Source organism: Engraulis encrasicolus, chromosome 3 (genome assembly GCF_034702125.1).
Source record: "Engraulis encrasicolus isolate BLACKSEA-1 chromosome 3, IST_EnEncr_1.0, whole genome shotgun sequence".
Lineage (NCBI taxonomy): Eukaryota > Metazoa > Chordata > Actinopteri > Clupeiformes > Engraulidae > Engraulis > Engraulis encrasicolus.
In genome coordinates, this window is record NC_085859.1 from 24,496,443 (window position 1) to 24,519,605 (window position 23,163).

At 42.7% G+C, this 23,163-nt stretch overlaps 1 protein-coding gene across 1 annotated transcript in view; it reads right to left on the reverse strand.

Annotated features, from left to right (window-relative positions):
- The window catches only part of ube3b (ubiquitin protein ligase E3B), a 39,754-nt gene extending 17,855 nt beyond the window's left edge, over window positions 1-21,899 (reverse strand). The window contains exons 1-19 of the mRNA XM_063195047.1: window positions 21,679-21,899; window positions 20,562-20,708; window positions 20,048-20,220; window positions 17,602-17,719; window positions 17,382-17,441; window positions 17,001-17,105; window positions 16,677-16,773; window positions 15,349-15,434; window positions 14,772-14,854; window positions 14,507-14,612; window positions 13,445-13,565; window positions 12,977-13,154; window positions 5,132-5,301; window positions 4,236-4,403; window positions 3,626-3,797; window positions 2,438-2,556; window positions 1,483-1,597; window positions 748-847; window positions 518-637 (exon numbers count right to left, since the gene is read on the reverse strand). Of these exons, the coding sequence (XP_063051117.1) occupies window positions 518-637; window positions 748-847; window positions 1,483-1,597; window positions 2,438-2,556; window positions 3,626-3,797; window positions 4,236-4,403; window positions 5,132-5,301; window positions 12,977-13,154; window positions 13,445-13,565; window positions 14,507-14,612; window positions 14,772-14,854; window positions 15,349-15,434; window positions 16,677-16,773; window positions 17,001-17,105; window positions 17,382-17,441; window positions 17,602-17,719; window positions 20,048-20,208 (2,079 nt within the window). The 5' untranslated portion in view covers window positions 20,209-20,220; window positions 20,562-20,708; window positions 21,679-21,899. The remainder of the gene's footprint in view (window positions 1-517; window positions 638-747; window positions 848-1,482; window positions 1,598-2,437; window positions 2,557-3,625; window positions 3,798-4,235; window positions 4,404-5,131; window positions 5,302-12,976; window positions 13,155-13,444; window positions 13,566-14,506; window positions 14,613-14,771; window positions 14,855-15,348; window positions 15,435-16,676; window positions 16,774-17,000; window positions 17,106-17,381; window positions 17,442-17,601; window positions 17,720-20,047; window positions 20,221-20,561; window positions 20,709-21,678) is intronic.
- Between the last annotated feature and the right edge of the window lie 1,264 nt (window positions 21,900-23,163).

Consider the following 23,163-nt stretch of genomic DNA (forward strand, 5'->3'; position numbering starts at 1 on the left):
AAAGCATCACTTCCTCCTGGTTGCCTAGGTGACCGTTATCATACCTAAGCCATGCAAAGGAGTTTGACAGGGCAAATATCACCAAAATGCAACACCTGCACATGTTACACATCTAAGTAGTGCGAAACACATGGTGACGAGTTAACGGCCTACCTTGTGCTATATAACATAAAACCTAAACCTACACCCCTCTCCTATGTCCAAGCAGCGGTTTATGTTGAAGACTTGAGAAAAAGTTGTTTTTAACCCAATCTCCTCTTACCCGAATGCTTTTAATATCTGTGATCAATTTCAGTCTGGTTTTAGGTGAAAGCATAGCAAAGACAAAGTCAACTGTGTTGTGTTTAAATGTGCTACAGCAATAATAAAAACGAGTATCATTCAAAGTTACGCATGGCAACCCCCTCAAAATGGACCCGACGTGTGGGGAGAAGAAAAATAATAATAATAATAAAAATAAAAAACATTGCAAGAACAATAGGGCCTCGCGCCTTCGGTGCTAATGACTTGACCTTACCTCCAGCATGCGTGAGCGTCGAATGGTGATGTGCGTGACGTGAGGGGAGGCCTGACTCGTCTCCACCAGTCCAAGCGTCTCCTTCTCTTTCGTCACAATGTTTCGAAACAGCAGCACTCTCTGAAGATACACATGGGAAGACAAATAAATACAATACAAGAATGATTTAAGAATAGAAATCAACGATAGATTCCCAGATCATTGGTAAAAATGGAGGTGTATTATCATACGTTTTTGTGGGGGATGACATGTGGTATGTACTGCAGCAGAAGCTGGGCTCTCCTCTTCCCCTTCTCCAACTCCTGGAATAGCAGACTGGGCTTCAGGTCCCTGGCAGAGCAGAGCAGAGGGTACCGGGGAAAGAGAACACAAGGCGTAAGGCAGGGGTGAGGAACCCTTTTCATTTGAAGGGCCACTTCAAATTTTATTAAGTCCTCCAAGGGCCATACTATGAACACGGACCAGGACTTCCCCCTGCACTTTGGGCCTATATTGAAGGCGGCCATCTTTACAACAGACCCCACCTTCACTAGGTCCCTTGAAAATATAATAATTGTATTGCAAATGTTATATCTAAGATTGCTTTACAACACATGTCATATTTCATGGGAAACTATAACATTAAAATTATACAGCGAAGGAGCATAGTTCATAATGACAGCAACATACAATAATGTCTGCTGCACAAGAGGTCTATTTGGAGGTCTAGTGTGTTCAAGAAGAGACAGGATATGAACGCTCTCCAACAATCAACACTACATTCACCGTTCTCTTTAGGGAGGGTTTATTCATGTAAACATGATTGTGCACATCCTTACATGCCTACATTTCTACGGTTGGGATGTCAGAGGAGTAGATATGGTGTAGTGGTGTGTGTGTGTGTGTGTGTGTGTGTGTGTGTGTGTGTGTGTGTGTGTGTGTGTGTGTGTGTGTGTGTGTGTGTGTGTGTGTGTGTTCCTCCTCACTTCCGTAACCAGTGGTCGTCGGGGGAGAACCTCCGTCTGCAGTCCCTCTCGTACAGCACCATGAGCCAGCCATGCACGCTGTGGAACAGATCCAGCTTCTCACCTTTGGCATTCTCTACACAGCAGAAAGATAAGGAAACACATACACAGGCACAAAGTTTTAAAAAAGTAGCATTTTATTGTCAAAATGTATGTAAAACAGGTGTTGGCGCAGAAGATTAAATTGTGTTTGTCCAGCCTGCAATGTGCAATTAAAACTAAACATACTGATGAAGACAAATTATAAATAGACACATACACACACACCAACAATAAATGAACACAGAGTGTGTAGTTTAAACTCAATATATCGAGGCAGACATTATCAATAGACACACACACACACACACACACACACACACACACACACACACACAGTTGTTTGAGGTCACAATGCTGTTGTTGGGTAAAAAACACTCACAAAGCCAAAGGGGCAGGGGGAAATGACAGCTAGGTTCTCTGCCTTATTGTGTCAATGTTAACTACCAGTTCCTTATGATCTCTATGTTGAGAGCACTGACTCAAACGTGGACAGCTATGGATTGAGTCACCACCATCACCAACCGCTTCTCCTTTAATAAAAATAACTTGCCACCATGTCTTCTTTCCAGAGGGAGAGAGAGGGCAGCTGTGATCATGGAAGGGTTGTGCGATCTGATCTGACGATATTAAATCGTGAAGAATAAGAACAAGTCAAAGATCATTGATAATTTGCCAAAATGGAGAAATGGTATACATCGCCAAGGTGATGTTCACTTTAACAGAGTGATGTTTACAAACAAATCTACCTTATTTTTCCGATGGAAGATGGTGGTAAAAAAAATCCTAATTGTCAATTTTTTATTGTCAATTTCTTTACATGCGCTGGTCATGCAAACAATTGAAATGACGTTACGGTGGGGATACTGAGACTCACCGAGAATGCCATCCCAAATCATCTTGTAGACAAACGTGTTGAGAAAGGAGGAGATGGTAACCAGCTCCTCAATCTTGAAAGAGATCTGCTCCTCGTACACTTCAATGTCATCCAAGATCCTGAAGTAAAGATTGAAATACAATAGCCTGTGTTTTTCTTACAACAGAAAAGACTTCTCATATATGGTGTACATACGTTGGCAATTCATTTTCAAACAGCAGCCAGGGACTGTGAATATGAAATCTGAAGGTGGACCAGCGTGTCTGTTTCAGACAGACATACAGACAGAAAGAAAGAAAGAAATACAGAAAGAAAGAAAGAAATACAGAAAGAAATACAGAAAGAAAGAAAAAAAAAGAGAGAGAGAGAGAGAGAGAGAGAGAGAGAGAGAGAGAGAGAGAGAGAGAGAGAGAGAGAAAGAAAGAGAGAGAGTTAGAAATGCATAGAGATGAACAACTGAGCAAGTATAGGTTCCTGCATGTGTGAGTGTTCATGCCAGTGTGTAAGTGTTCTGCATAACACGTGCAAAGGTGAGGGAAGGTGACTAAGTGTCAGCAGCATGTGTCTGTATACTGTATGTGCATGTGTGTGTATTATGTGCATGTGTGTGTACATGTGCATGTGTGCGTGACTCACTTGAGATGTCATGAGCAGTAAGGCAAGGAAGCAAGGAAGCTGTTTGGAGTAGTGTTTGTCTTTGTGCAGGTGTGCGCATGTGTGTGCGTGAGTTGCTTGTGTGTCACGCATCATGTGCATGTACTGTATACATGCAGGCATCATGTGATGACCTGCTTGCCTGGAGTTGCGTGCGTGTGAGAGTGTTATGCATGTATGTGTGTCTAATGCGTACTATATTTGTGTGTGTGCGTATGCGTGCTATATACTGTATGTGTGTATGTGTCCGCGTACATGTGCCAACTCACATGATACATTTTGTGAGCAGTCACGGAAGAGCATACTGGAAGCATGGCTAGCAGCTGTTTGGAGTTATACGTGTTCACATGTATGTACGTACAGTATGTATGTGTGTGTATGCGTATGTACTGTGCGTGTGTGTGTGTGTGTGTGTGTGTGTGTGTGTGTGTGTGTGTGTGTGTGTGTGTGTGTGTGTGTGTGCGTGTGTGTGTGTGCGCATAATATGTACTGTACTTGTGTGGTGTGCGAGTGTGTGTGTGTTTATTAACTCACGTGATGAGGTGTCGTGAGCAGTCGCAGAACAGCATGAGCATGGCTAGCAGCTGCTTGGAGTCGTGCGTGTCGTTGTTGAGGCACTCGAGGAAGAGCTTCAGGCCGCCCTGGGGGCCAAGCTCACAGATGAAGGCCCACAGCTTGGGCAGGAGATCGTCCAGATACGTCAGGCCTGGACACGTGGAGTGGACTCATTAGACCGAGAACGTAGACTTGGAAAACGTTAATAGCCTTAAAAAGGCAAATTGTGTTGCAGGACAAGACATGACGACAAAGGTGAGATATCACACACACACACACACACACACACACACACAAATGAGTGTGTATGTGTGTGTGGGTGTGTGGGTGTATTCATACTGACATGTGGGTACCTGCAGTCATATCTATGCGAGAGTGGTGAGGGCGGTCTGGTGTGCGTGCGTGCGTGCGTGCGTGCGTGCGTGCGTATATAATACTAACCAGTGAGCATCTGCAGGCACATCTGTGTGAGGGTGGTAAGGGCGGTCTGGTGTGTGTGTGTGTGTGTGTGTGTGTGTGTGTGTGTGTGTGTGTGTGTGTGTGTGTGTGTGTGTGTGTGTGTGTGTGTGTGTGTGTGAGAGATACTAACCAGTGAGGATCTGCAGTCGTATCTGCGTGAGGGTGGTGAGGGCGGTCTGGTAGAGCACGCAGATGCGGCACACCTTCTGCACCTCCACAGAGTCCACCCTCTTCCCGCCCACCGGCTTCAGAATGTTCCGCACTGACGCAGACTTCTGGAACGCCCGCTTGAACAGGTCTGGAGCAGGGGAAGAAAAGAATAGAGGTTCTTATTTAAACACATTCTATTATCACCATAGTAACCATTTTCAGACAGCTCTGGTTCTGGAACGCTCTGGAGTAGAGAGAGAAGACATTGCTTCATAAAACAACATCGCCATACAACAGTATCACGATACAGCCGCAGAATTAGTAATATAATATACAATCTATGCGATACAGCCATAGAATCTATGGATACAGCCAATTATAAGACAGTTCTGGCTCTGGAATGCCCGCTTGAACAAGTCTGGAGTGGAGGAAGAAGTTTAGAAGTGAGAAGTGATTCATAATACATTCTAATAATCACAATGGTTCTCATAATCAGAGAGTCTGGTTCCGGGATGCCTATTTGAAGACATCTTTGGAAGAAGAAGCATACATTTTGGTGGTTAAGACTATTGTCACAATAGTGTCATAAGCCTACAGTATTATCAATCTATTATCAGTGTAGTAGTATCATCCACCAGTTCTGTTTCTGAATGCACACTTGCACAGATCACGATGATCTGATCTTTGGCGTTGTAGTGAGACTGCACGTTTCAAACCATCTAGACCCAGGTTTGAGGACAGAGAACTGCTCTTCATTGAAATTAACTTCTACTTCTATGATTTCAAATAGACATTTCCTTTCATTTTCAATAACTACATACTGTAAAACTGCCCGCAACAGCACGTATAACCCATATCTGTAATATCTTCACTCACTCTTGACTGGCAGGTTGTTCTGCGACGTGGTTGGTGGAGAGGGTAGCGGCTGGGCGGGCTCCTGGGCCTCCAGCTTCTTGCTGAGCACGTCACAGAAGAGCGTTCTGATAACTGGCACTCCCCACAGGTACTGCAGCTGCCGCGTCACCAAGGGCATCGACTCATTCAGACTGCAACGCACAAACAAGAGGAACAATTCATCTGAGTATGTTAGGATCAGGAGGTGGCAGGTTCGAATCCCAGAAGAGGATGCGGATGATTGTCACTGCCCACAGATACCGCATAAAGATACAGATACAGCTGCCGCATCACCAGGGGCATTAACTTAATCAGACTGAAACACAACTACATCATTATACATCCATCTGGATCGGAAGGCGGAGGGTTTGGATGACCAACACATCAGTCATCCCCAGGATTAGAAGGCCACATTCCCCACAGGTTCTGCGGTTGCTGCATCACCAAGGGCATTGACTCATTCAGACTGCGCAGGAGGAAGAAGCATAACTACAAATCTATTGTATTACATTCATTATGTCTAACTTTTTAACTCAACACTTTAGATTTTCTTTTGCCTTAAGACATGTAAAAGTTTTTATGTTTTACCTGACATGTTTCGACGGTGTTACTTCCGTCTTCATCAGAGTGACCCTCTGTAACGCCGCATTATGTAATAACGGTGCAATATGTAATAATGTAACAAATTATTACATAATGTGGTGACAATCGCCGCATTGTGTAATAATTTACGCATTTCGTAATACATTTCTTGAACGCATTTCGTAATAACTTTTTTCTCATCTTGTAATAAATTATTACAAAATGCGAAATTTATTACGGAATGCGGCCGCAACTTTTTTTTTTGATGGAAATGTAATAACATGGTGCATTATGTAATAATCTATATGGATATGTTTTTTCTGCACTTGGATTCAGTAGGCGCAGCACACATACATAGTCTCAGTGACATGGTATAGTCACTGCCCTCTCTCTCTCTCATTCTTCTCAGTTCTCAAACTGCTCGAGAGTCGCGAATGATGCGGTTAAAACCGTCAAGAAATAATTTCACAACTTGTTGCGTACAACGAGTCCAACGAATGTCTCGCACTTTCTGCTACATTACACCAATTTACAGCGACATTAAATAGGCCAGGTCTAAACACTTCACGAGGAGGTGAAAACTTGTCTTGCACTTGCGTAGGTCTGTGGCGAGAGAGAGAGAGAGAGAGAGAGACAGAGAGAGAGAGAGAGAGAGAGAGAGGAGAGAGAGAGAGGAGAGAGAGAGAGAGAGAGAGAGAGTGTGTGTGTGTGTGTGTGTGTGTGTGTGTGTGTGTGTGTGTGTGTACGCACGGAGACAAACCTGGCCCATATTGATCTTAAGCCCCATCTTGGCTCTTTGGAAATATTCTTAACATTACAAAGGCTATTTTAATATTTTCCCCCAAACAACATGAATCAAATCCCAGGAAAAGACCAACCATTATAAGTGACTCGTGGGGAGCTGTCCATGCTGTTGGTGCTTAATTTTTCCCGATATTTGCCCGTGGAGTAGTGAGTCTTTCATGTCTGCCTACATGCGCGCCAGGGTCTGACCATGGTGCTTTTTGCCCGTGGAGTGAGGAGACTGTCTTCTTGCAAAGCAAGAAGTCATAGCACCCGAGAAAAATGCCACTCTTTGTCCTATTTTCAATTTCAGTCCACTGTTCAGTAGGCCTATTAGGCTGCAATCAAATTCAACATGCACGCGAAAAACAATAACCCAAGTGGCGGGACTAATTCGATTATATTCCTTCCAAAAATGTCCGAACGTCACAAAAATCAGTTATTTGCATTGTCCGTAATTATACCAAACAAAAAGGTATCAATAAAAGAAATCAAGTCTTCAGTTTCGATAATCCACGTTACAAATCCTCAACAACAGCAAGCCATTCCTTCTCTGCTATGAGGCAGGCAACGGAACAAGTGCAGACAGTAGGCTATATGACCACGTTGATGCTGCACGGCTTGAAAGGATTCTGTCTAAATTAAATATCTTGGATAGCCTATATAGACCTAGGCCTAACTAGATTTGTTACAATACAGATTCATTTTCTATAGCCAGAAGTGTTCCGTTGGACTGACGAAACCGAACACGATCAAGTTTGCAACTTCTTTCCCTCATGCGCTGTCCGTCAGCACCACCTGTCATCAGACGTCCGATTAGCTTTCATTACGTGCTGAGGGAAAAACTCTCGCCATTAGGCCCATGTGCTGTTGCACTGTTGTGAGGGATATCACCAAATAATTTAGATAAAAGTCAAAACATTATTTTGGCAATCTGTTCAGTCTGTTCATTTAAGTTTTTGGGTGCTCTTGGATATCGGGGATCAGTTCATGTAGAGAGAAGAGTTCATCCAGGCACTCCAAAATATGGTGTCCAAACGGGAAGTTACATTAAAAAGCCTTTAATGGTACTGGGCTGGGGTTACATTAAAAAGCCGATATGTTTCGACGTTCACCATTGAAAAGAAAGGCCTCCCTTAAATAGTGACATCACCACATGTGACCCATTACGCACTAAACACATTTGCGCACACCATAGAAAACAAAGATTAAAAAAAGCCTGGGGTAATAAGTGATGCCACAGAAAAAAAATGACCAGAAGTACAAATAAGCATCACAAAAAACAAGTAAAATCAATATCCTCATTTAGACCAGGATAGCGCATGGCATCCAGTTGGTGTATCCAAAAAGTCTGCCTCTGATTAAGTCTTTTTAGCCTGTCCCCACCCCTCGGAAGAGGTTTGATATGCTTGACGCCCTGTATGCGCAGCAGAGAATCATTTTTACCATGGTATATTCATTGAAATGTTTCGCCATGGGATAGTCAAAATTGCCCACTCTGATAGCATACAGGTATTTATGTTCTGCTAGCCTATCTCGCATGCGCCTTTTTGTGCGTCCGATATAAAAGAACCCTTCAGCGCAAGGACAAGTTAGGCGGTATATGACAAATGTAGAATTGCAATTAATGAAACCTCTCTGTCCGTATTCTCTCGTGGTTTTAGTATCCACAAAAGATTTGGCTTGTGTAACATTTGGGCAGTTAGGGCAGTTCATACATCTATAGGTGCCAATGGGTTTACGCAGCCAGGTTTCTCTCTTTTTCACCTGTAGGTGAGAGCGCATTAATTTATCTCCTAGGCTGGGTGCACTCTTTAAAGACACCATGGGTGGTTCTGGGAACACCTCACGTAGTTGCGCATCACTTTCAATAATGGACCAATTGTTCTTAATAATTTGCCTGATCCGTGTCGCTTGTGTACTATAGGCCCTATGTCGTAACAAAAAAAGGACGGGACTGCTGGTGGCGATGATGTTTCTTTTTGGTCAATAACGTGTTGCGTTGAAGGGAGCGCGCTTCACTGTATGCGTTTTGGATGGCTTCAGGGTGATAGGCTCTATCACTGAATCTTTTCTCCATCAGCTCGGCCTGCTCGTGAAAATCATTTTCGAAATCACAGATACGCCTAATCTCTGGAATTGGCCGTGTGGAATATTTCTAATGAGATGCGGGGGATGGAATGAATCCGCTCTCAGAATGGTGTTCCGAGAGGTCGCCTTTCTGAATAAGGTGGTGTGCAGCTGTCCCTCCGCGTCTTTATATATCGTCAAATCCAGAAAGTGAATATTAGTTAATGAATATTCCAAGGAAGCCATCCAAAACGCATACAGTGAAGCGCGCTCCCTACAACGCAACACGTTAATGACCAAAAACAAACATCATCGCCAGCAGCAGTCCCGTCCTTTTTTTGTTACGACAGTTCATAGATGTATGAACTGCCCCCACTGTCCAAATGTTACACAAGCCAAATCTTTTGTGGATACTAAAACCACGAATGAATATGGACAGAGATTTCATTAATTGCAATTCTACATTTGTCATATACCGCCTAACTTGTCCTTGCGCTGAAGGGTTCTTTTATATCGGGCGCACAAAAAGGCGCATGCGAGATAGGCTAGCAGAACATAAATATGGTATCAGAGTGGGCAATTTTGACTATCCCATGGCGAAACATATGAATACCATGGTAAAAATGATTCTCTACTGCGCATACAGGGCGTCAAGCATATCAAACCTCTTCCGAGGGGTGGGGACAGGCTAAAAAGACTTAGGCCTAATCAGAGGCAGACTTTTTGGATACACCAACTGGATGCCATGCGCCATCCTGGTCTAAATGAGGATATTGATTTTACTTGTTTTTTGTAAAATCATTTTTTCTGTGGCATCACTTATTACCCCAGGCTATTTTTAATCTTTGTTTTCTATGGTGTGCGCAAATGTGTGTAGTGCGTAATGGGTCACATGTGGTGATGTCACTATTTAAGGGAGGCCTTTCTTTTCAATGATGAAGACCTGGTGAGGTCGAAACATGTCGGCTTTTTAATGTAACCCCAGCCCAGTCCCATTAAAGGCTTTTTAATGTAACTTATCGTTTGGGCACCTTATTTTGGAGTGCCTGGATGAACTCTTCTCTCTACATGAACTGATCCCCGATATCCAAGAGCACCCAAAAACTTAAATGAACAGACTGAAGACTGCTTGAGCTTCCAGCCACCTGTGTGCCTTTCATTGCCAAAATAATGTTCTGGCTTTTATCTAAATTATTTGGTGATATCCCTCACAACAGTGCAACAGCACATAGGCCTAATGGCGAGAGTTTTTCCCTCAGCACGTAATGAAAGCTAATCGGACGTCTAATGACAGGTGGTGCTGACAGACAGCGCACGAGGGAAAGAAGTTGCAAACTTGATCGTGTTCGGTTTCGTCAGTCCAGCGGAACACTTCTGGCTCTAGAAAATGAATCTGTATTGCAACAAATCTAGTTAGGCCTAGGTCTATATAGGCTATCCAATATATTTAATCTAGATATTTAATTTAGTTTTCACCACCTCGTGAAGTGTTTAGACCTGGCCTATTTAATGTCGCTGTAAATTGGTGTAATGTAGCAGAAAGTGCGAGACATTCGTTGGACTCGTTGCACGCAACAAGTTGTGAAATTATTTCTTGACGGTTTTAACCGCATCATTCGCGATTCTCGAGCAGTTTGAGAACTGAGAAGAATGAGAGAGAGAGAGGGCAGTGACTATACCATGTCACTGAGACTATGTGTGTGTGCTGCGCCTACTGAATCCAAGTGCAGAAAAAACATATCCATATAGATTATTACATAATGCACCATCTTATTACATTTTCATCAAAAAAAAAAGTTGCGGCCGCATTCCGTAATAAATTTCGCATTTTGTAATAATTTATTACAAGATGAGAAAAAAGTTATTACGAAATGCGTTCAAGAAATGTATTACGAAATGCGTAAATTATTACACAATGCGGCGATTGTCACCCCATTATGTAATAATTTGTTACATTATTACATATTGCACCGTTATTACATAATGCGGCGTTACACCCTCGTCGAAACATGTCAGGTAAAAGATAAAAACTTTTACATGTCTTAAGGCAAAAGAAAATCTTAAGTGTTGAGATAAACTACAAATCTGACAGACAATGCAGCAAACAACAGTATATCCTACTTATTCAACCTGACTGGGTTGTTACACCAGAAATGTGGTTCAATTAATCCCCACACATACAGTGGTCATATATCCAATGAAAGAAAATGAAACTGAGCTCTTGCCAGATTAGGCACTCACAATAGCACCTGTTAATCAATATTCTACATTACATATTAAAAAAGGGTGTTCAGCCTGAAACATTTGTGCACGTATAAACAAGTATACGTAAGTCTGAGACTCCAGGGTTACAATTACCTCTGAAAAACTTACTTTTGAAACAACTAAACCAACATTATCGTTTTATCATCCATGTGTGTAGTATACAAAGATAAGATGTAAGGAAAAATAGGAGCCTTTTGTCCCCTCAGGCAGCTTCAGGCATTAAAAACCCTCATCAAGACAACCTCCCTCATTAGGTTTTACAGCTTCATTGATTGCATAAGCCTCGGGGCAGGATTGGGTAGCAAAGGAGTAAACATTTAAGTATGAGTTCACCGAGTTTGAACTCTTGGAGGAAATAAAAGAGATCTTCAATACATAATGTCTTTCTATATAAACTTGCTCTATGATGTAAAAATAAGTGCCTATCTTCTTTTAGATACAGAGACAAAGTGAAAATAGGTAGAACGTGCCTTATACCTCCTCATGCGGCCCTCTTGCAAGTGCACTCCAACCCAAAAAGGCTTATCAGTACATATGCCTATTATAATATTAGCTCAAAGGATTTAATCAATAATGTTGATGAAAAAAAATCTGTGACGGATGGACACCTGACCCTAAACCTAACCCTTGAACCTATCTAATCCTTAACCATTAACCTTAAAGGGCAATTCTGGCCAGTTTGGATTCATATCCCATCTTGGGTGGACCCAGGGAAAAGGATGAAAGGGGAAACCGCGAGAAATTTCCATTCGTGCTGCGCAAAGTTGTTCAATTGCGCTGTTTTCGGTTAAACCCTGGCCCGTCGGGCAGGTATTTGACCTGTTTTAAAGCTCCTAGCGTGCATTAAAACCCTTTTGAACGCTTTGGCCGTGGTGTGTGGGTCCATACAAGTCGATCTAGTGGTTCACACTTCCATTAGGTAGCACAGGTACGATACAACAGGAGTTTTCAAAAGTGGCGCACCTACCTCTCTCAGCTTCCGCCTTCCAACTACGTCCGCAAAATGGTTCGCCAAAGTGATACTTCATAGTAATCCATTTTATTTTTGTCCACCAAAGACGAGCCACAAGAAACATATTCACAGGTTTCCATGTCCTGTGTTGTTATTGTCTCGCAGATTCACTTCTCTGTCACTGAACGCAGTTTAGTGACGTCACGGTGTCACATGACTCCTGGAAGGAATAATTCTTTATCTGTAACAAATATTCTGGTTCGAAAAAGATAACCATGGCCACCAAACTCTTCAATTGAACCACCCCAACGGAGGATCCATCTCAAAATATCAAACAGTATATTACGACAGCGCCTCTCTCTCTCGCTTCTGTATAATAACTGGATGAGCGAATGTGCGTTCCTTCCAGGAGTCATGTGACACCGTGACGTCACTAAACTGCGTTCAGTGACAGAGAAGTGAATCTGCGAGACAATAACAACACAGGACATGGAAACGTGTGAATATGTTTCTTGTGGCTCGTCTTTGGTGGACAAAAATAAAATGGATTACTATGAAGTATCACTTTGGCGAACCATTTTGCGGACGTAGTTGGAAGGCGGAAGCTGAAAGAGGTAGGTGCGCCACTTTTGAAAACTCCTGTTGTATCGTATCTGTGCTACCTAATGGAACTGTGAACCACTAGATCGACTTGTATGGACCCACACACCACGGCCAAAGCGTTCAAAAGGGTTTTAATGCACGCTAGGAGCTTTAAAACAGGTCAAATACCTGCCCGACGGGCCAGGGTTTAACCGAAAACAGCGCAATTGAACAACTTTGCGCAGCACACATTAAAATTTCTCGCGTTTTCCCCTTTCATCCTTTTCCCTGGGTCCACCCAAGATGGGATATGAATCCAAACTGGCCGGAATTGCCCTTTAACTCTCACCCTTCTTTGGGTGGTGTGTCTGGAGGTATGGTACCTTAAAAGCACCACTGAGGGCACAAACAGAGGGTCAACCATAGTTCTATGAGTTTAGGGTGACCGCCAGAGGCGCTGCTTTCAGCACATGGATATCCATCGCACGTTTGTGGGATGGATATCCATCTGCTGAAAGCACCGCCTCTGATGTTCGGGAGAAACTAAATGAAACGAAATAGGACACAGAGGACAGTTCTTGAGTACTACTGACCCATAATCTACGGTCTGGGAAAACCAGCCCAGCACCGGGTGCCAGTGCGTGAGGTTGGACTTCTTCTGGGACACGTAGCCCTGGCAGTAGGTCAGCATGTCTATCAGGTCCTTCACAAAGTGGTTGGCCTCCTCCTCCAGCACCTTCTCGTTCAGGTAGCCCAGGTGGATCAGGTTACCTGGGGACAGGTAAGCACAATTAATTATCTAGACGGCTTGAGGTCTACCATGGAGTGAGTAGGACAGATGTTGACTGGAGGATAGGTATGGACCGGAGTTGTAGTCTTATCAAAGTGACATGGAAATATAAAACAGGCTTTGCATATGACATGTATGCTTTGACAAGCTATGAGAAGAAAGGTCAAAAGCATGTCTAAAATGAGACGTTGATATCTGGCTCACATTTGGAAAAAAACACTACTGCCTACCCCTATATTAATCTGCTTCATCCATACAGCATGCAGCATACCTAGTAAGCACAGTGTGTGACTCCCCTCCAGGCAAACACAGATGTCAAGGCACTGCTCTTCTCTGCTCAGGAACAAGATGAACTTCCTCAGGAGATCGTAGGAATGCATGGTGGCCATGCACTACAACAGACAAACACATTACATATTATTATAATGTTATATTATATTATATTATAATATATCATATAAAGCATTGCCTTACTAGCAGAGACAAAAGTTCTTTGCCAGCTAGTTAAGGTCTCTGCACACAGGCTTTGACGAAATGTGCAGCAATCATAGTTCAACAAAACTAGCATGGCTGTAAGATGCAATATACATTTCCTTCCACATAACCTTTGGGCAGGGTCTTCTGGGAGGAGATTACTGTTGCTATCAGGCAAGTTTAACTTCCCTCCTGAAGCCTCACACAGATGCGCTGGCAACTGAGCTAGCGGCCTGACTGTTTAGCTCACTGGTTAGCACGTCTGCCTTCTATGCTCGCAATTTGCTGTGAGGTTGTGAGTTCAAGCCCTTAGTGGCAGACTATGCAGCAAGACCTCGGTTACACTTATTCAAAGTCATGATCAGTCTGTCAGATGCAAGCTTTACCTCAGGTGTGAGTTCGCTGATGCAATTATGGATGACCATGAGACAAACTTTACCTCAGGTGTGAGTGTGTTGAGGTAATTGTGAGTCAGAGGCATAAGGTGTAAAACAAAATTGGAGCTCTTTGTCCCCTTAGTTTAAGACATTAAAAACCCTCATCAAGACAATCTCCCTCAATAGGTTTTACTGCTTCGTTGATTGCATAAGCCTCGGGGCAGGATTGGGTACCTCAGGAGTGAGTGTGTTGAGGTAACTGTGAGTCAGAGGGCATAGACTTTACCTCAGGTTTGAGTGTGTTGAGGTAACTGTGAGTTAGAGGCATATTTACCTCAGGGGTTAGTGTGTTGAGGTAACTGTGAGTCAGAGGGCATAGACTTTACCTCAGGTTTGAGTGTGTTGAGGTAACTGTGAGTTAGAGGCATATTTACCTCAGGTTTGAGTGTGTTGAGGTAACTGTGAGTTAGAGGCATATTTACCTCAGGGGTTAGTGTGTTGAGGTGGGACACCACAGCTGGGACAGACATGATGTGAATGAGGAACGACCTCAGCAGGTTATCAGAGAAGTGTGCAGCGACCACAGGCCTGTAAACACACACACACACACACACACACACGCACACGCACACGCACACACACACACGCGCACACGCACACGCACATGACATTCATTTGGCAATAGAAATATTTACAAAATATGTTTGTGGCTGGAAACAAAGAGAGAGAGAGATGGAAAAGCCTCACCTGAGCGAGAGAGTGAAAATGGCTGTTAGCATGCTCTTCGAGAGCGAGGGCCTGGATCTCGCCAGTCCATTTGTGAGGAGAATCTAAAGAGAAATTCAATACACCACATCATCATATCTCCCTTATTGACATGCAGGTCTGTTACTTAGGAACTGCAAACCTCCCAAAGCTGCTGCTGAATCCAGCTAATCACATTCAAGACTCTTAACCAAAAAAAGAAAGAAACATCCCTTCAGCTGAATGCTTTAAAAAATATTCAGACTGTGAGGTGGGAGAAGTACAGAATGTTCAATACACAGGCAGCACATCAAAGTAGTGCTACAATATGCATACATATTAAAGTGTCCAATAATCTTCCTCCCAAATCACAGTAGAGGGTCATTAGATTAATATACATATAATGTGCAGAATACATAATTCAATATATACATTTATATACAATATACAATAATTAATCTACATCATAAACGTACTAATAATATGCTGAGTATAGCATCTAAGATCAATACTGCAAGGATATCTAATTATTTATTTAAAAGCAAGGACATGGGTACGTATCAAGAATGCATGTTCCTACCTGCAGCACTGAATAGAATCCCTTTTGATTGAGATGGCCCATGATGTTCTCACACATCTTATTCAGGGCCAGCCTGAAAGGTTCACCTTGGGAGGCGGACAAAAGAAGACAAAAAGGATTTTTTTAAACGGTGTATATTTTGACCCATTATGTCCTGGAGCAACATATACATAGCATTCAGGTTCTTCAGATTTGAGCTGATATGTGGTTATGTTAGAGCCAAATGACACATTCTAGTACAAAATGAAGGTTCTAGCTTTTAAATGCAACTCATTTCATGTTTTTCTGTGCTTCGCTGGCCGAGATATTTAGGTTTTAATAGGGAGAGGGCACCTTTTCCCAAAAAGGGCTTACACTAAAAAGGGTTAAAAGGTGAATGAAAGCATCCTGGCTCCATTGTAATCAAAGTCTATCATCACATTCACTGGCCTCATTCATCAAACCTAATTGGCTGTTATCTGGGTTTGTGATTAAACTCACTGTTAGTCAGGGCATAGTCTGGCAAGCCAAACAATACCATGGAAAGTGTAGTCTGGCACCGTACTACTAGCGAAGATGTGAAAAGAAAGGGTTGGCATTCAAACTTGCTCAGACTGAAATAGCCCAGCAGACATGTCATCACCTTGCAAGGTTGGTGCACCAATTCAAGCAGAAACAACCTATATACACTGAGATGGGGCATGTGTACTGAATGAACGTTCTGGACCAACTTGGCAGGCAAAAACATTTTCTGCCGCTAGGTCACCCTTCTTTTCAAGACAAATCACTCTAGCCACTGACAGCTGGATCTGCCAACCAGTCACTAGTGACCACGCACATTGGTGATATGACACAGCTACAGTAAATGGACTGTATGAAAACAGTAACAATACTAGCAATCAAAAGAGCTTAAGTGAAAGTAAGAAGGATAAAATTGTTCATTACATGTTTCTTCATAAAAATCCTGCTCATCAGTAACCTGGCAAGCCAGCCTAAATGTGAGATTAAATGTGAATATTTAGTCTGGCCCCGATCAATGAGACATCAGAAGATTGTTGATGGGAACAACAGTGCCTATTGTCCAACGCTTTGTCGTCACTCCCTGAAAACTCTCTCCGCCTTGCATCCAAAGATTCAAAACAAATCTGCTGTGTTGTGATTTTCCAGCCAGTTTCAGGGCCTGGGGCATTGTCCAAGGCTAGACCCACTCGCAGGCAAAAATAGTTTTGGCCCGCTGGCAGGTGGGGCTAGTTTACTAGGCTAGCTCATCAAATATAATTTCCCAAACAATTGAGGACCCCTTTCCATGGACAAAATAGTGTCTATACAAGCCAGAAATGACTGCTTACCTTTCCCTTTGAGTATCTTCCAGGTAGCCGTGTCAGTGAAGGTGATCAGCATGGTGAGATGTAAGGTCACCAGCTTACTGTCCTGCATTATGTCAGGCTGTGTGAAAAGAAAGAAAGAAAGAAAGAAAGAAAGAAAGAAAGAAAGAAAGAAAGAAAGAAAGAAAGAAAGAAAGAAAGAAAGAAAGAAAGAAAGAAAGAAAGAAAGACAAGCTTTTCATTTTGGTCTCGAACATTTTTCTGCTCAATAAACATTGTCGGCCAAAAACAAACAAACAAACAAACAAACAAACAGTGAGGGGAATATTGTGGCAAAGCATGTCCTACCTTGAGCTTCTTGAGGCATTCACAGCACACCCACAGCACATCTTTAATCTGCTTCAACCACAGGATGGTCAGGTCTTTAGACAGGGCCAGTGAAACATACCACCCCTATGGGATCCAGCATAATCAGAGCAGAGAGAGAGAGAGAGAGAGAGAGAGAGAGAGAGAGAGAGAGAGAGAGAGAGAGACAGAGAGACAGAGAGACACACACACACACACACACACACACACACACACACACACACACACACACACACACACACACACACACACACACACACACACACACACACACACACACACAGAGATCAGATAATTTGCTCAGAATGCAGCAAGGGTTTTGAAAGTTAAATGTGCAGTACATTTGAAACTTGTCAAACTTACTTTCGGGTCATTCTCCCCCTCCATGCTGCTAAGAATGGCACGGCACAGCTTCTCAAAGCGCTGTGTGCAAGATGGATTTCAGAAGTGAGTCAGACTGCAATGACTGAGTTAAATGCCATTGAACAATAAGGTTTATGCATTACACAATTAAAATGGATAACTGTTGCATCTATTAATAAAAATATGATTTTATTTGCCATTAGAGAGGACCATGGCTTACCAACTTGTCCTCCTTGCCACAAACGAAAAGCAACTTCCGCGCAATCTTAAACAAGGATAATGCATTTCTCTTCTTTGTTTCCACTTCACCAGCTGCAAAATACTCATCAACCTCTTGTCTGAAAAGCATTTAAAAGGAGGGATGGGGAACATGCGTATAATAAACAGATAATGAATAGACTATGTAATCAGGCTGGCCCACTTCAATTTGTCTAGCAGTCATCTCTGGCCTAGACTTTAAAAGGAACATTCCACCCGTTTTGGAATTTCACATATTTGCAGTATTTCCAAGCATTATTCATGAATGTGCATATCATTTTCTTCTCAGTGTTTTCAGTACTTTATTGGTATCAGAATTATTAGCATAGCTTAGCATAATCCCTGGAAATAAATGGGAGGCATTAGCATCAAGCCACAAGTGATCACAGGACAGGATTAAATGGCTTTTTTGCACTATGGTGAATTTTACATTCATTATAGAATAGTTTATAAGTACTTTGATCCTATGTATTATCACATTTTACTGGTAGCTACATATGAGCAATTTCTTGAAATGTTGTGGAAGTTCCTTTAAGGAGTGGACCAGCCTGATTGCATTACTGTGTGTGTACACCAGAAACAACCTAAGATACAGAGTAGCCGAGGTCATTGTTTTGCCATCAATTTGCAGTGTTAGCTCTGAACGTGACTCTGGCTTGTCAGCCTGGGACATTTGGAGATATGAACATTCCAATTGGTTTTGGCCAAACCGCATCATAGCTCATTACCATAATATTAGCTTGACTTTAAGCACTGAAATTCACTCCGGTTGCCCAGGTCACTTCGCTCCTGGCGAATTGGCTTTGGTCGCTTCATTCACTGACCCTCCATAGAGAAATAATGACCTCTGTCGCTCAGGTCACGTAGGCTGCTTTTGATGTACACGCAGCATCAGTCAACTCTACAGTCCTGGATTGTGAGCACCAAAAAGGCTTTGAGTGCCAGTGACATCTCCTTTTCAGGCAGACGTGCATGGACTTTAATGAGGCCCTCAAGTCCAGTCAGAAGTATGACATGCATGGCGAACTAAATGGACTAAAGACGGCCACAGACAGATCAATACTCAGAGGCCCTCAGGTCAGTTTACGCTTCACTGCTCGCAGATCCCTTTTGCATGACATCATTCAAAGCACTCGCCAGGCGAAGCATGCTCTGTTCTGCTCTGCCCTGCTCTGCTTTGATCACTCATGAGGGAGAGACACACCTGTTTTTCTCCCCAAGTTGCTCTCTCGTATTTTAAAGACCACATTTCCCAAGAGTCTGCTGTATTCTTCCAAACCTTCCAAAATGTCTTTCTGACCTCCAGCCTCAATACTAACCTACATTCCTCTTATCTAAAATCTACATTTGTGTCGCTGTCGCTACAAAAAAAAAATCTATCCCACTTTTGATACTGAAATGTTGACAAGTACAGTACCTAATGTGGGAGGGACAACAAGCCATACCTGATTTAGGGTGCAGCATTTTCAATATGGTAACCGAGATACTGTATATATATCGTGCTACTTGTCACCAATACAACAAAGTGGGATCAAGTCCAGTCTCCCAAATGGGCATGACTTCCTCACTGAGCTTCATTCACTCTCCTTGTCTCCTAAAGCAGTGGTTCTTAACCTGGGGTGCGGGCACCCCCTGGGGGTGCGCCAGAGATTTCAGGGGGTGCGCTTAATTTTGTTTGTGTTGAGGTTGTGGCCAACATTGTGCTTACATTATAATTAGGCCATATCAAGACAAAACACAGCATGTTTTGATCCCCATGTAAAGTCATTGAAGTATTGATTAATGTCTAAAGCAAGAATCATTGTAATTAATCACTTAAATCATTTTTTAGCACGTAAAACATGTAGAAGTTTGGGTTGGGGGTGCACGGCTTGTCTTGGGCACAAGTAAGGGGGTGCTTTAAGAATAAAAGGTTAAGAACCACTGTCCTAAAGGGACATGGCTACCATTGGATGGCAGCTTAGAGCCTTACATAATATTGATTCCGGAATAAAAGCCGCTTCAAAACTGTCTCTTCTTGATCAATCGTCTCTGACTATACCATGAATGACCAACTCTCCCATGGAAACACAGGTTTGTTCCTACCTCCCAGATCTCGATTTGGTCTTTGCCATACTGGTAACAGGGTCAAAGACGTACAAAATGGCATTGTCATTCAGTGTAACGGATACCTTCTGCTGACTGTAACTGCAAAAAACATGACTGTTTCTATTTTATTTTTTTCCAGTGAATTCGTGAAAGCCTCGGCTGTCATCCATTCACTTGAAACAATTTAAAAATCATGTTATTTTACCGTTACAGTCAGCAGGTACCCATTACACTGAATGACAATGCCATTTTGCACGTCTTTGACCCAACAGCAAACTCGGAACAGAGGCCAGAGGCCATAACAGGTTAAAAAGCCGCACCTGATTTCCTTCTGCAGTGCGCAGCGACAGAGGAACCTGCGCACCAGTGCCTGCATAAGGGTGGCAGCGCGCTCCTTCTCCTTGTAGCCCTTCCTCTCTTCCCGGGCCTGCCTGGCCTTATCCAGAAACTGGGTCTTGGACGTCTGTGTTGCCGTGAACATGGTGCTGCTATGCTGAGGAAAAAATAGCAATGTATATGTATATGCCCCCGGATGCTTGTTTCAGATGTATTGAATGAAAGGTTTGGAAAAAAAACACATAGCCAAGACTTCATGGTCACACCAGGATGTTTAAGTTTTAAGCTCACCGGGCAATATGCAAAAATGTACTTAAGTGACAGTTTCAAAGACAGACGAAAATGGTCAATTTAAAGACAATGACATAACGCATATTGTAAAAAGAAAGTCCAGAGGTGTGTCCCTTGGGTGACAGGTGACGGTCAGGAGTATTAACCTTGTTTAGGTCACAAAACAAGAGTGTGCCAAGTGGATGAAACAGAAACAAAAACACTAACCTGTAGGACTATTAGGTACTTCGGCTTTATATCAACACCTCACTTGTGTCCTAAGGCTGCTAGTGCACTTTGTGTCCCTTCATCAGTTCCAACATCTCCACGTCTACCTTCAATGTATTCCAAAACATCTGGACCAGAGTGTCAGCTCTGCAAATAAGTCACATTGTGGGCGTGTAAGATTCTGTCAGAATAACAGACATTAAAAAACAAACAAAAAGCCATGCATCGCACTGAAAATGTGTTAAAGCTATGACTTCAGAACTTTACTCTGCTTGTGTGTCTAATCAGGGTAAGCGGATGGAGACTCCCAACTGAGATCGCTCCCGGACGTGCGGTCCCAGGTGTTTCTATCACTCCCGGACGTGCGGTCCCACCCGATTATATTTCACGTACAATGATACTTATGTAGACCTCCTTGTTCACGTATTATCATATACTGCCACATACAAGCAATTTAGGGTTAGGTTTAGGTTTAGGGTTAGGTTTAGGGTTAGGTTTAGGTTTAGGGTTAGGTTTAGGGTTAAGGTTAGGGTTAGAAACAAAAAACTAACATCAACAAGATAACTGGCTCCGTCATATGGCGGTGGTACCGATAGTCTGGCTAGTGGGAGCGAGATGAAATGGGAGCGTCCTGAGTTGGGAGCGTCAATCTGGGAATCCTAATCAGCATCTTCTACAACAATTAACTTTGGCTAAAGGCATAAGGATCACTGACACTTGGAAACGTCACAACTTCTCTGTCAAACAATTGTATGTCTGCGTGGCAGAATGAATGGGGCAAAATAGTGGGTTTCGAAGTGCTGTCACAAGCAACATAATTGCCGATATTGTCAAGATTAACTACCGTAAACAGTGTTAGCTGGCTAACATAGCTTAGCATTCCTGCCAATGTTTTTGTAAAGGTGCGCTAGCTATCGAGCAAGAGGTTTAGCCACCGGATAGTCGCCTTTGCGAGGATATCTTAGTTTGTAGAAGGGGTTATTTCGTCTTACAGCTACTGACAGTCCAAAGTAAAACATTTCAAAGAAATCCTACTTCATATCACACGCACGAGCACAGGCACAATGCTAGAAGGAAAAGTGGGCACAAAATGTAAACAACAAAGCCAGCTTCTTACTGCGACTGCAGCCATTAATCTCCGATTGTTACTCAAAAACTCTTCCGGTGGAACCATTTCACTGTTTTGAGGATGAAAACGCCCTAGTTTGAACTGCAGATCTTCAGACTTTCCAGTTACAGTGCAGTATTTAACAGCAAGACAAGTGCGCACTTAGCTGTTACAACGTGATATCCAAAACCATTTCAGTATTCGTGGGGGACCGATTAGTAAGAACACACTCCTGCAGCCCGGAAAAAAAAATATCCGAGTGGCAATGCTGTTACATCATCTCACCACTAGAGGGGGGCATGTAGAACCCAGAGCCGTATCTCTATATACGGCCAGAGAGGAAAGAAGAAGAGAGCGGAAACAGCTGCCTCTATGGCGTCACCGCGCCGCCATTTTGATTTTGTTAGATATGGACGTTCCATGTAAATAACACAATGTTCAGACTCATACATGAGTGAGGAATGAAACCGTGTGTTGTTTTCTCTGTCGACCACATTTTCATCAAATTCACTTATTTCGCATTGTATTCATTTGATACGGGATTAATAGTTGATTTCTACGTTTTATTAAAAAAAAAACCCGTGATGACTGGAAACGGCAACTCTACAAAAAAGTTCCTTTTTGGGAACTTCTAGACGCAACGCTGACTCTTCCTGAAAAGGCAAGTGGCTTAATGTTTTTGTATTGCATAAATATGGACAAGTAACTATCCACTTAGCCGTAAGTCGTCATTATCTTTATATTCGTCATCAAATGGATTTAATATTATGGTTGTATTCATGGATCTTTCTGGACAGTGGGTGATGTGTGTCGGCCGTTAACGTTAGCAATATCTCCATGGACAGCTAAGTGTCTATGATGTTAAATTATTAGGCCTATGTTGAGTATAACTATTTATTCGTAAGTATAAAATGGAAGTTAACACATCTCCTCCCAGTCGTTGTTTGGAATTTTAGCCTTAGTCTCCGGCCAGTTTCATAAATTTTCATCAGCCAGCGAACATTTTGTCCGATGGGCATGTTGTAATTTCTAGAAGTGCTAGTTCTTCAGAAAAAGGATACGTGCCTAAGTACACTAAACCAACGTTAGTTCTGCTGCTGTGTTGTTCCGGTTTTTATTCCAAATCTTCCATTTTCACTCCTAATGTTCACCCTGACGTGAACAGGAAATGTGCATGATATCATTTGACTGTTGGTAGGCCCCTAGAGTACTTCTAGGTGTTTTCATGACCGATGTCAGTTAACTTTTTGGGAGCCAACGCATGTGAGGCGAAACGTGTTTTTTACCTGACTTGGGAGTCAAATGTTTTGAATGTCTACTATACATTGATTAAGGCATTTTCACGCACGAGCAGGAAACAATGATACATTACTAATACTTAATTCAAGTCAGTGGCAGGAAAATGATAAAACCATAACCAGCAACGCATTAATTACAGCAATGCATTACTTTTTCTGCAACTCAGAGAATACCTTAAGTTTGGCAGTTTTTTAG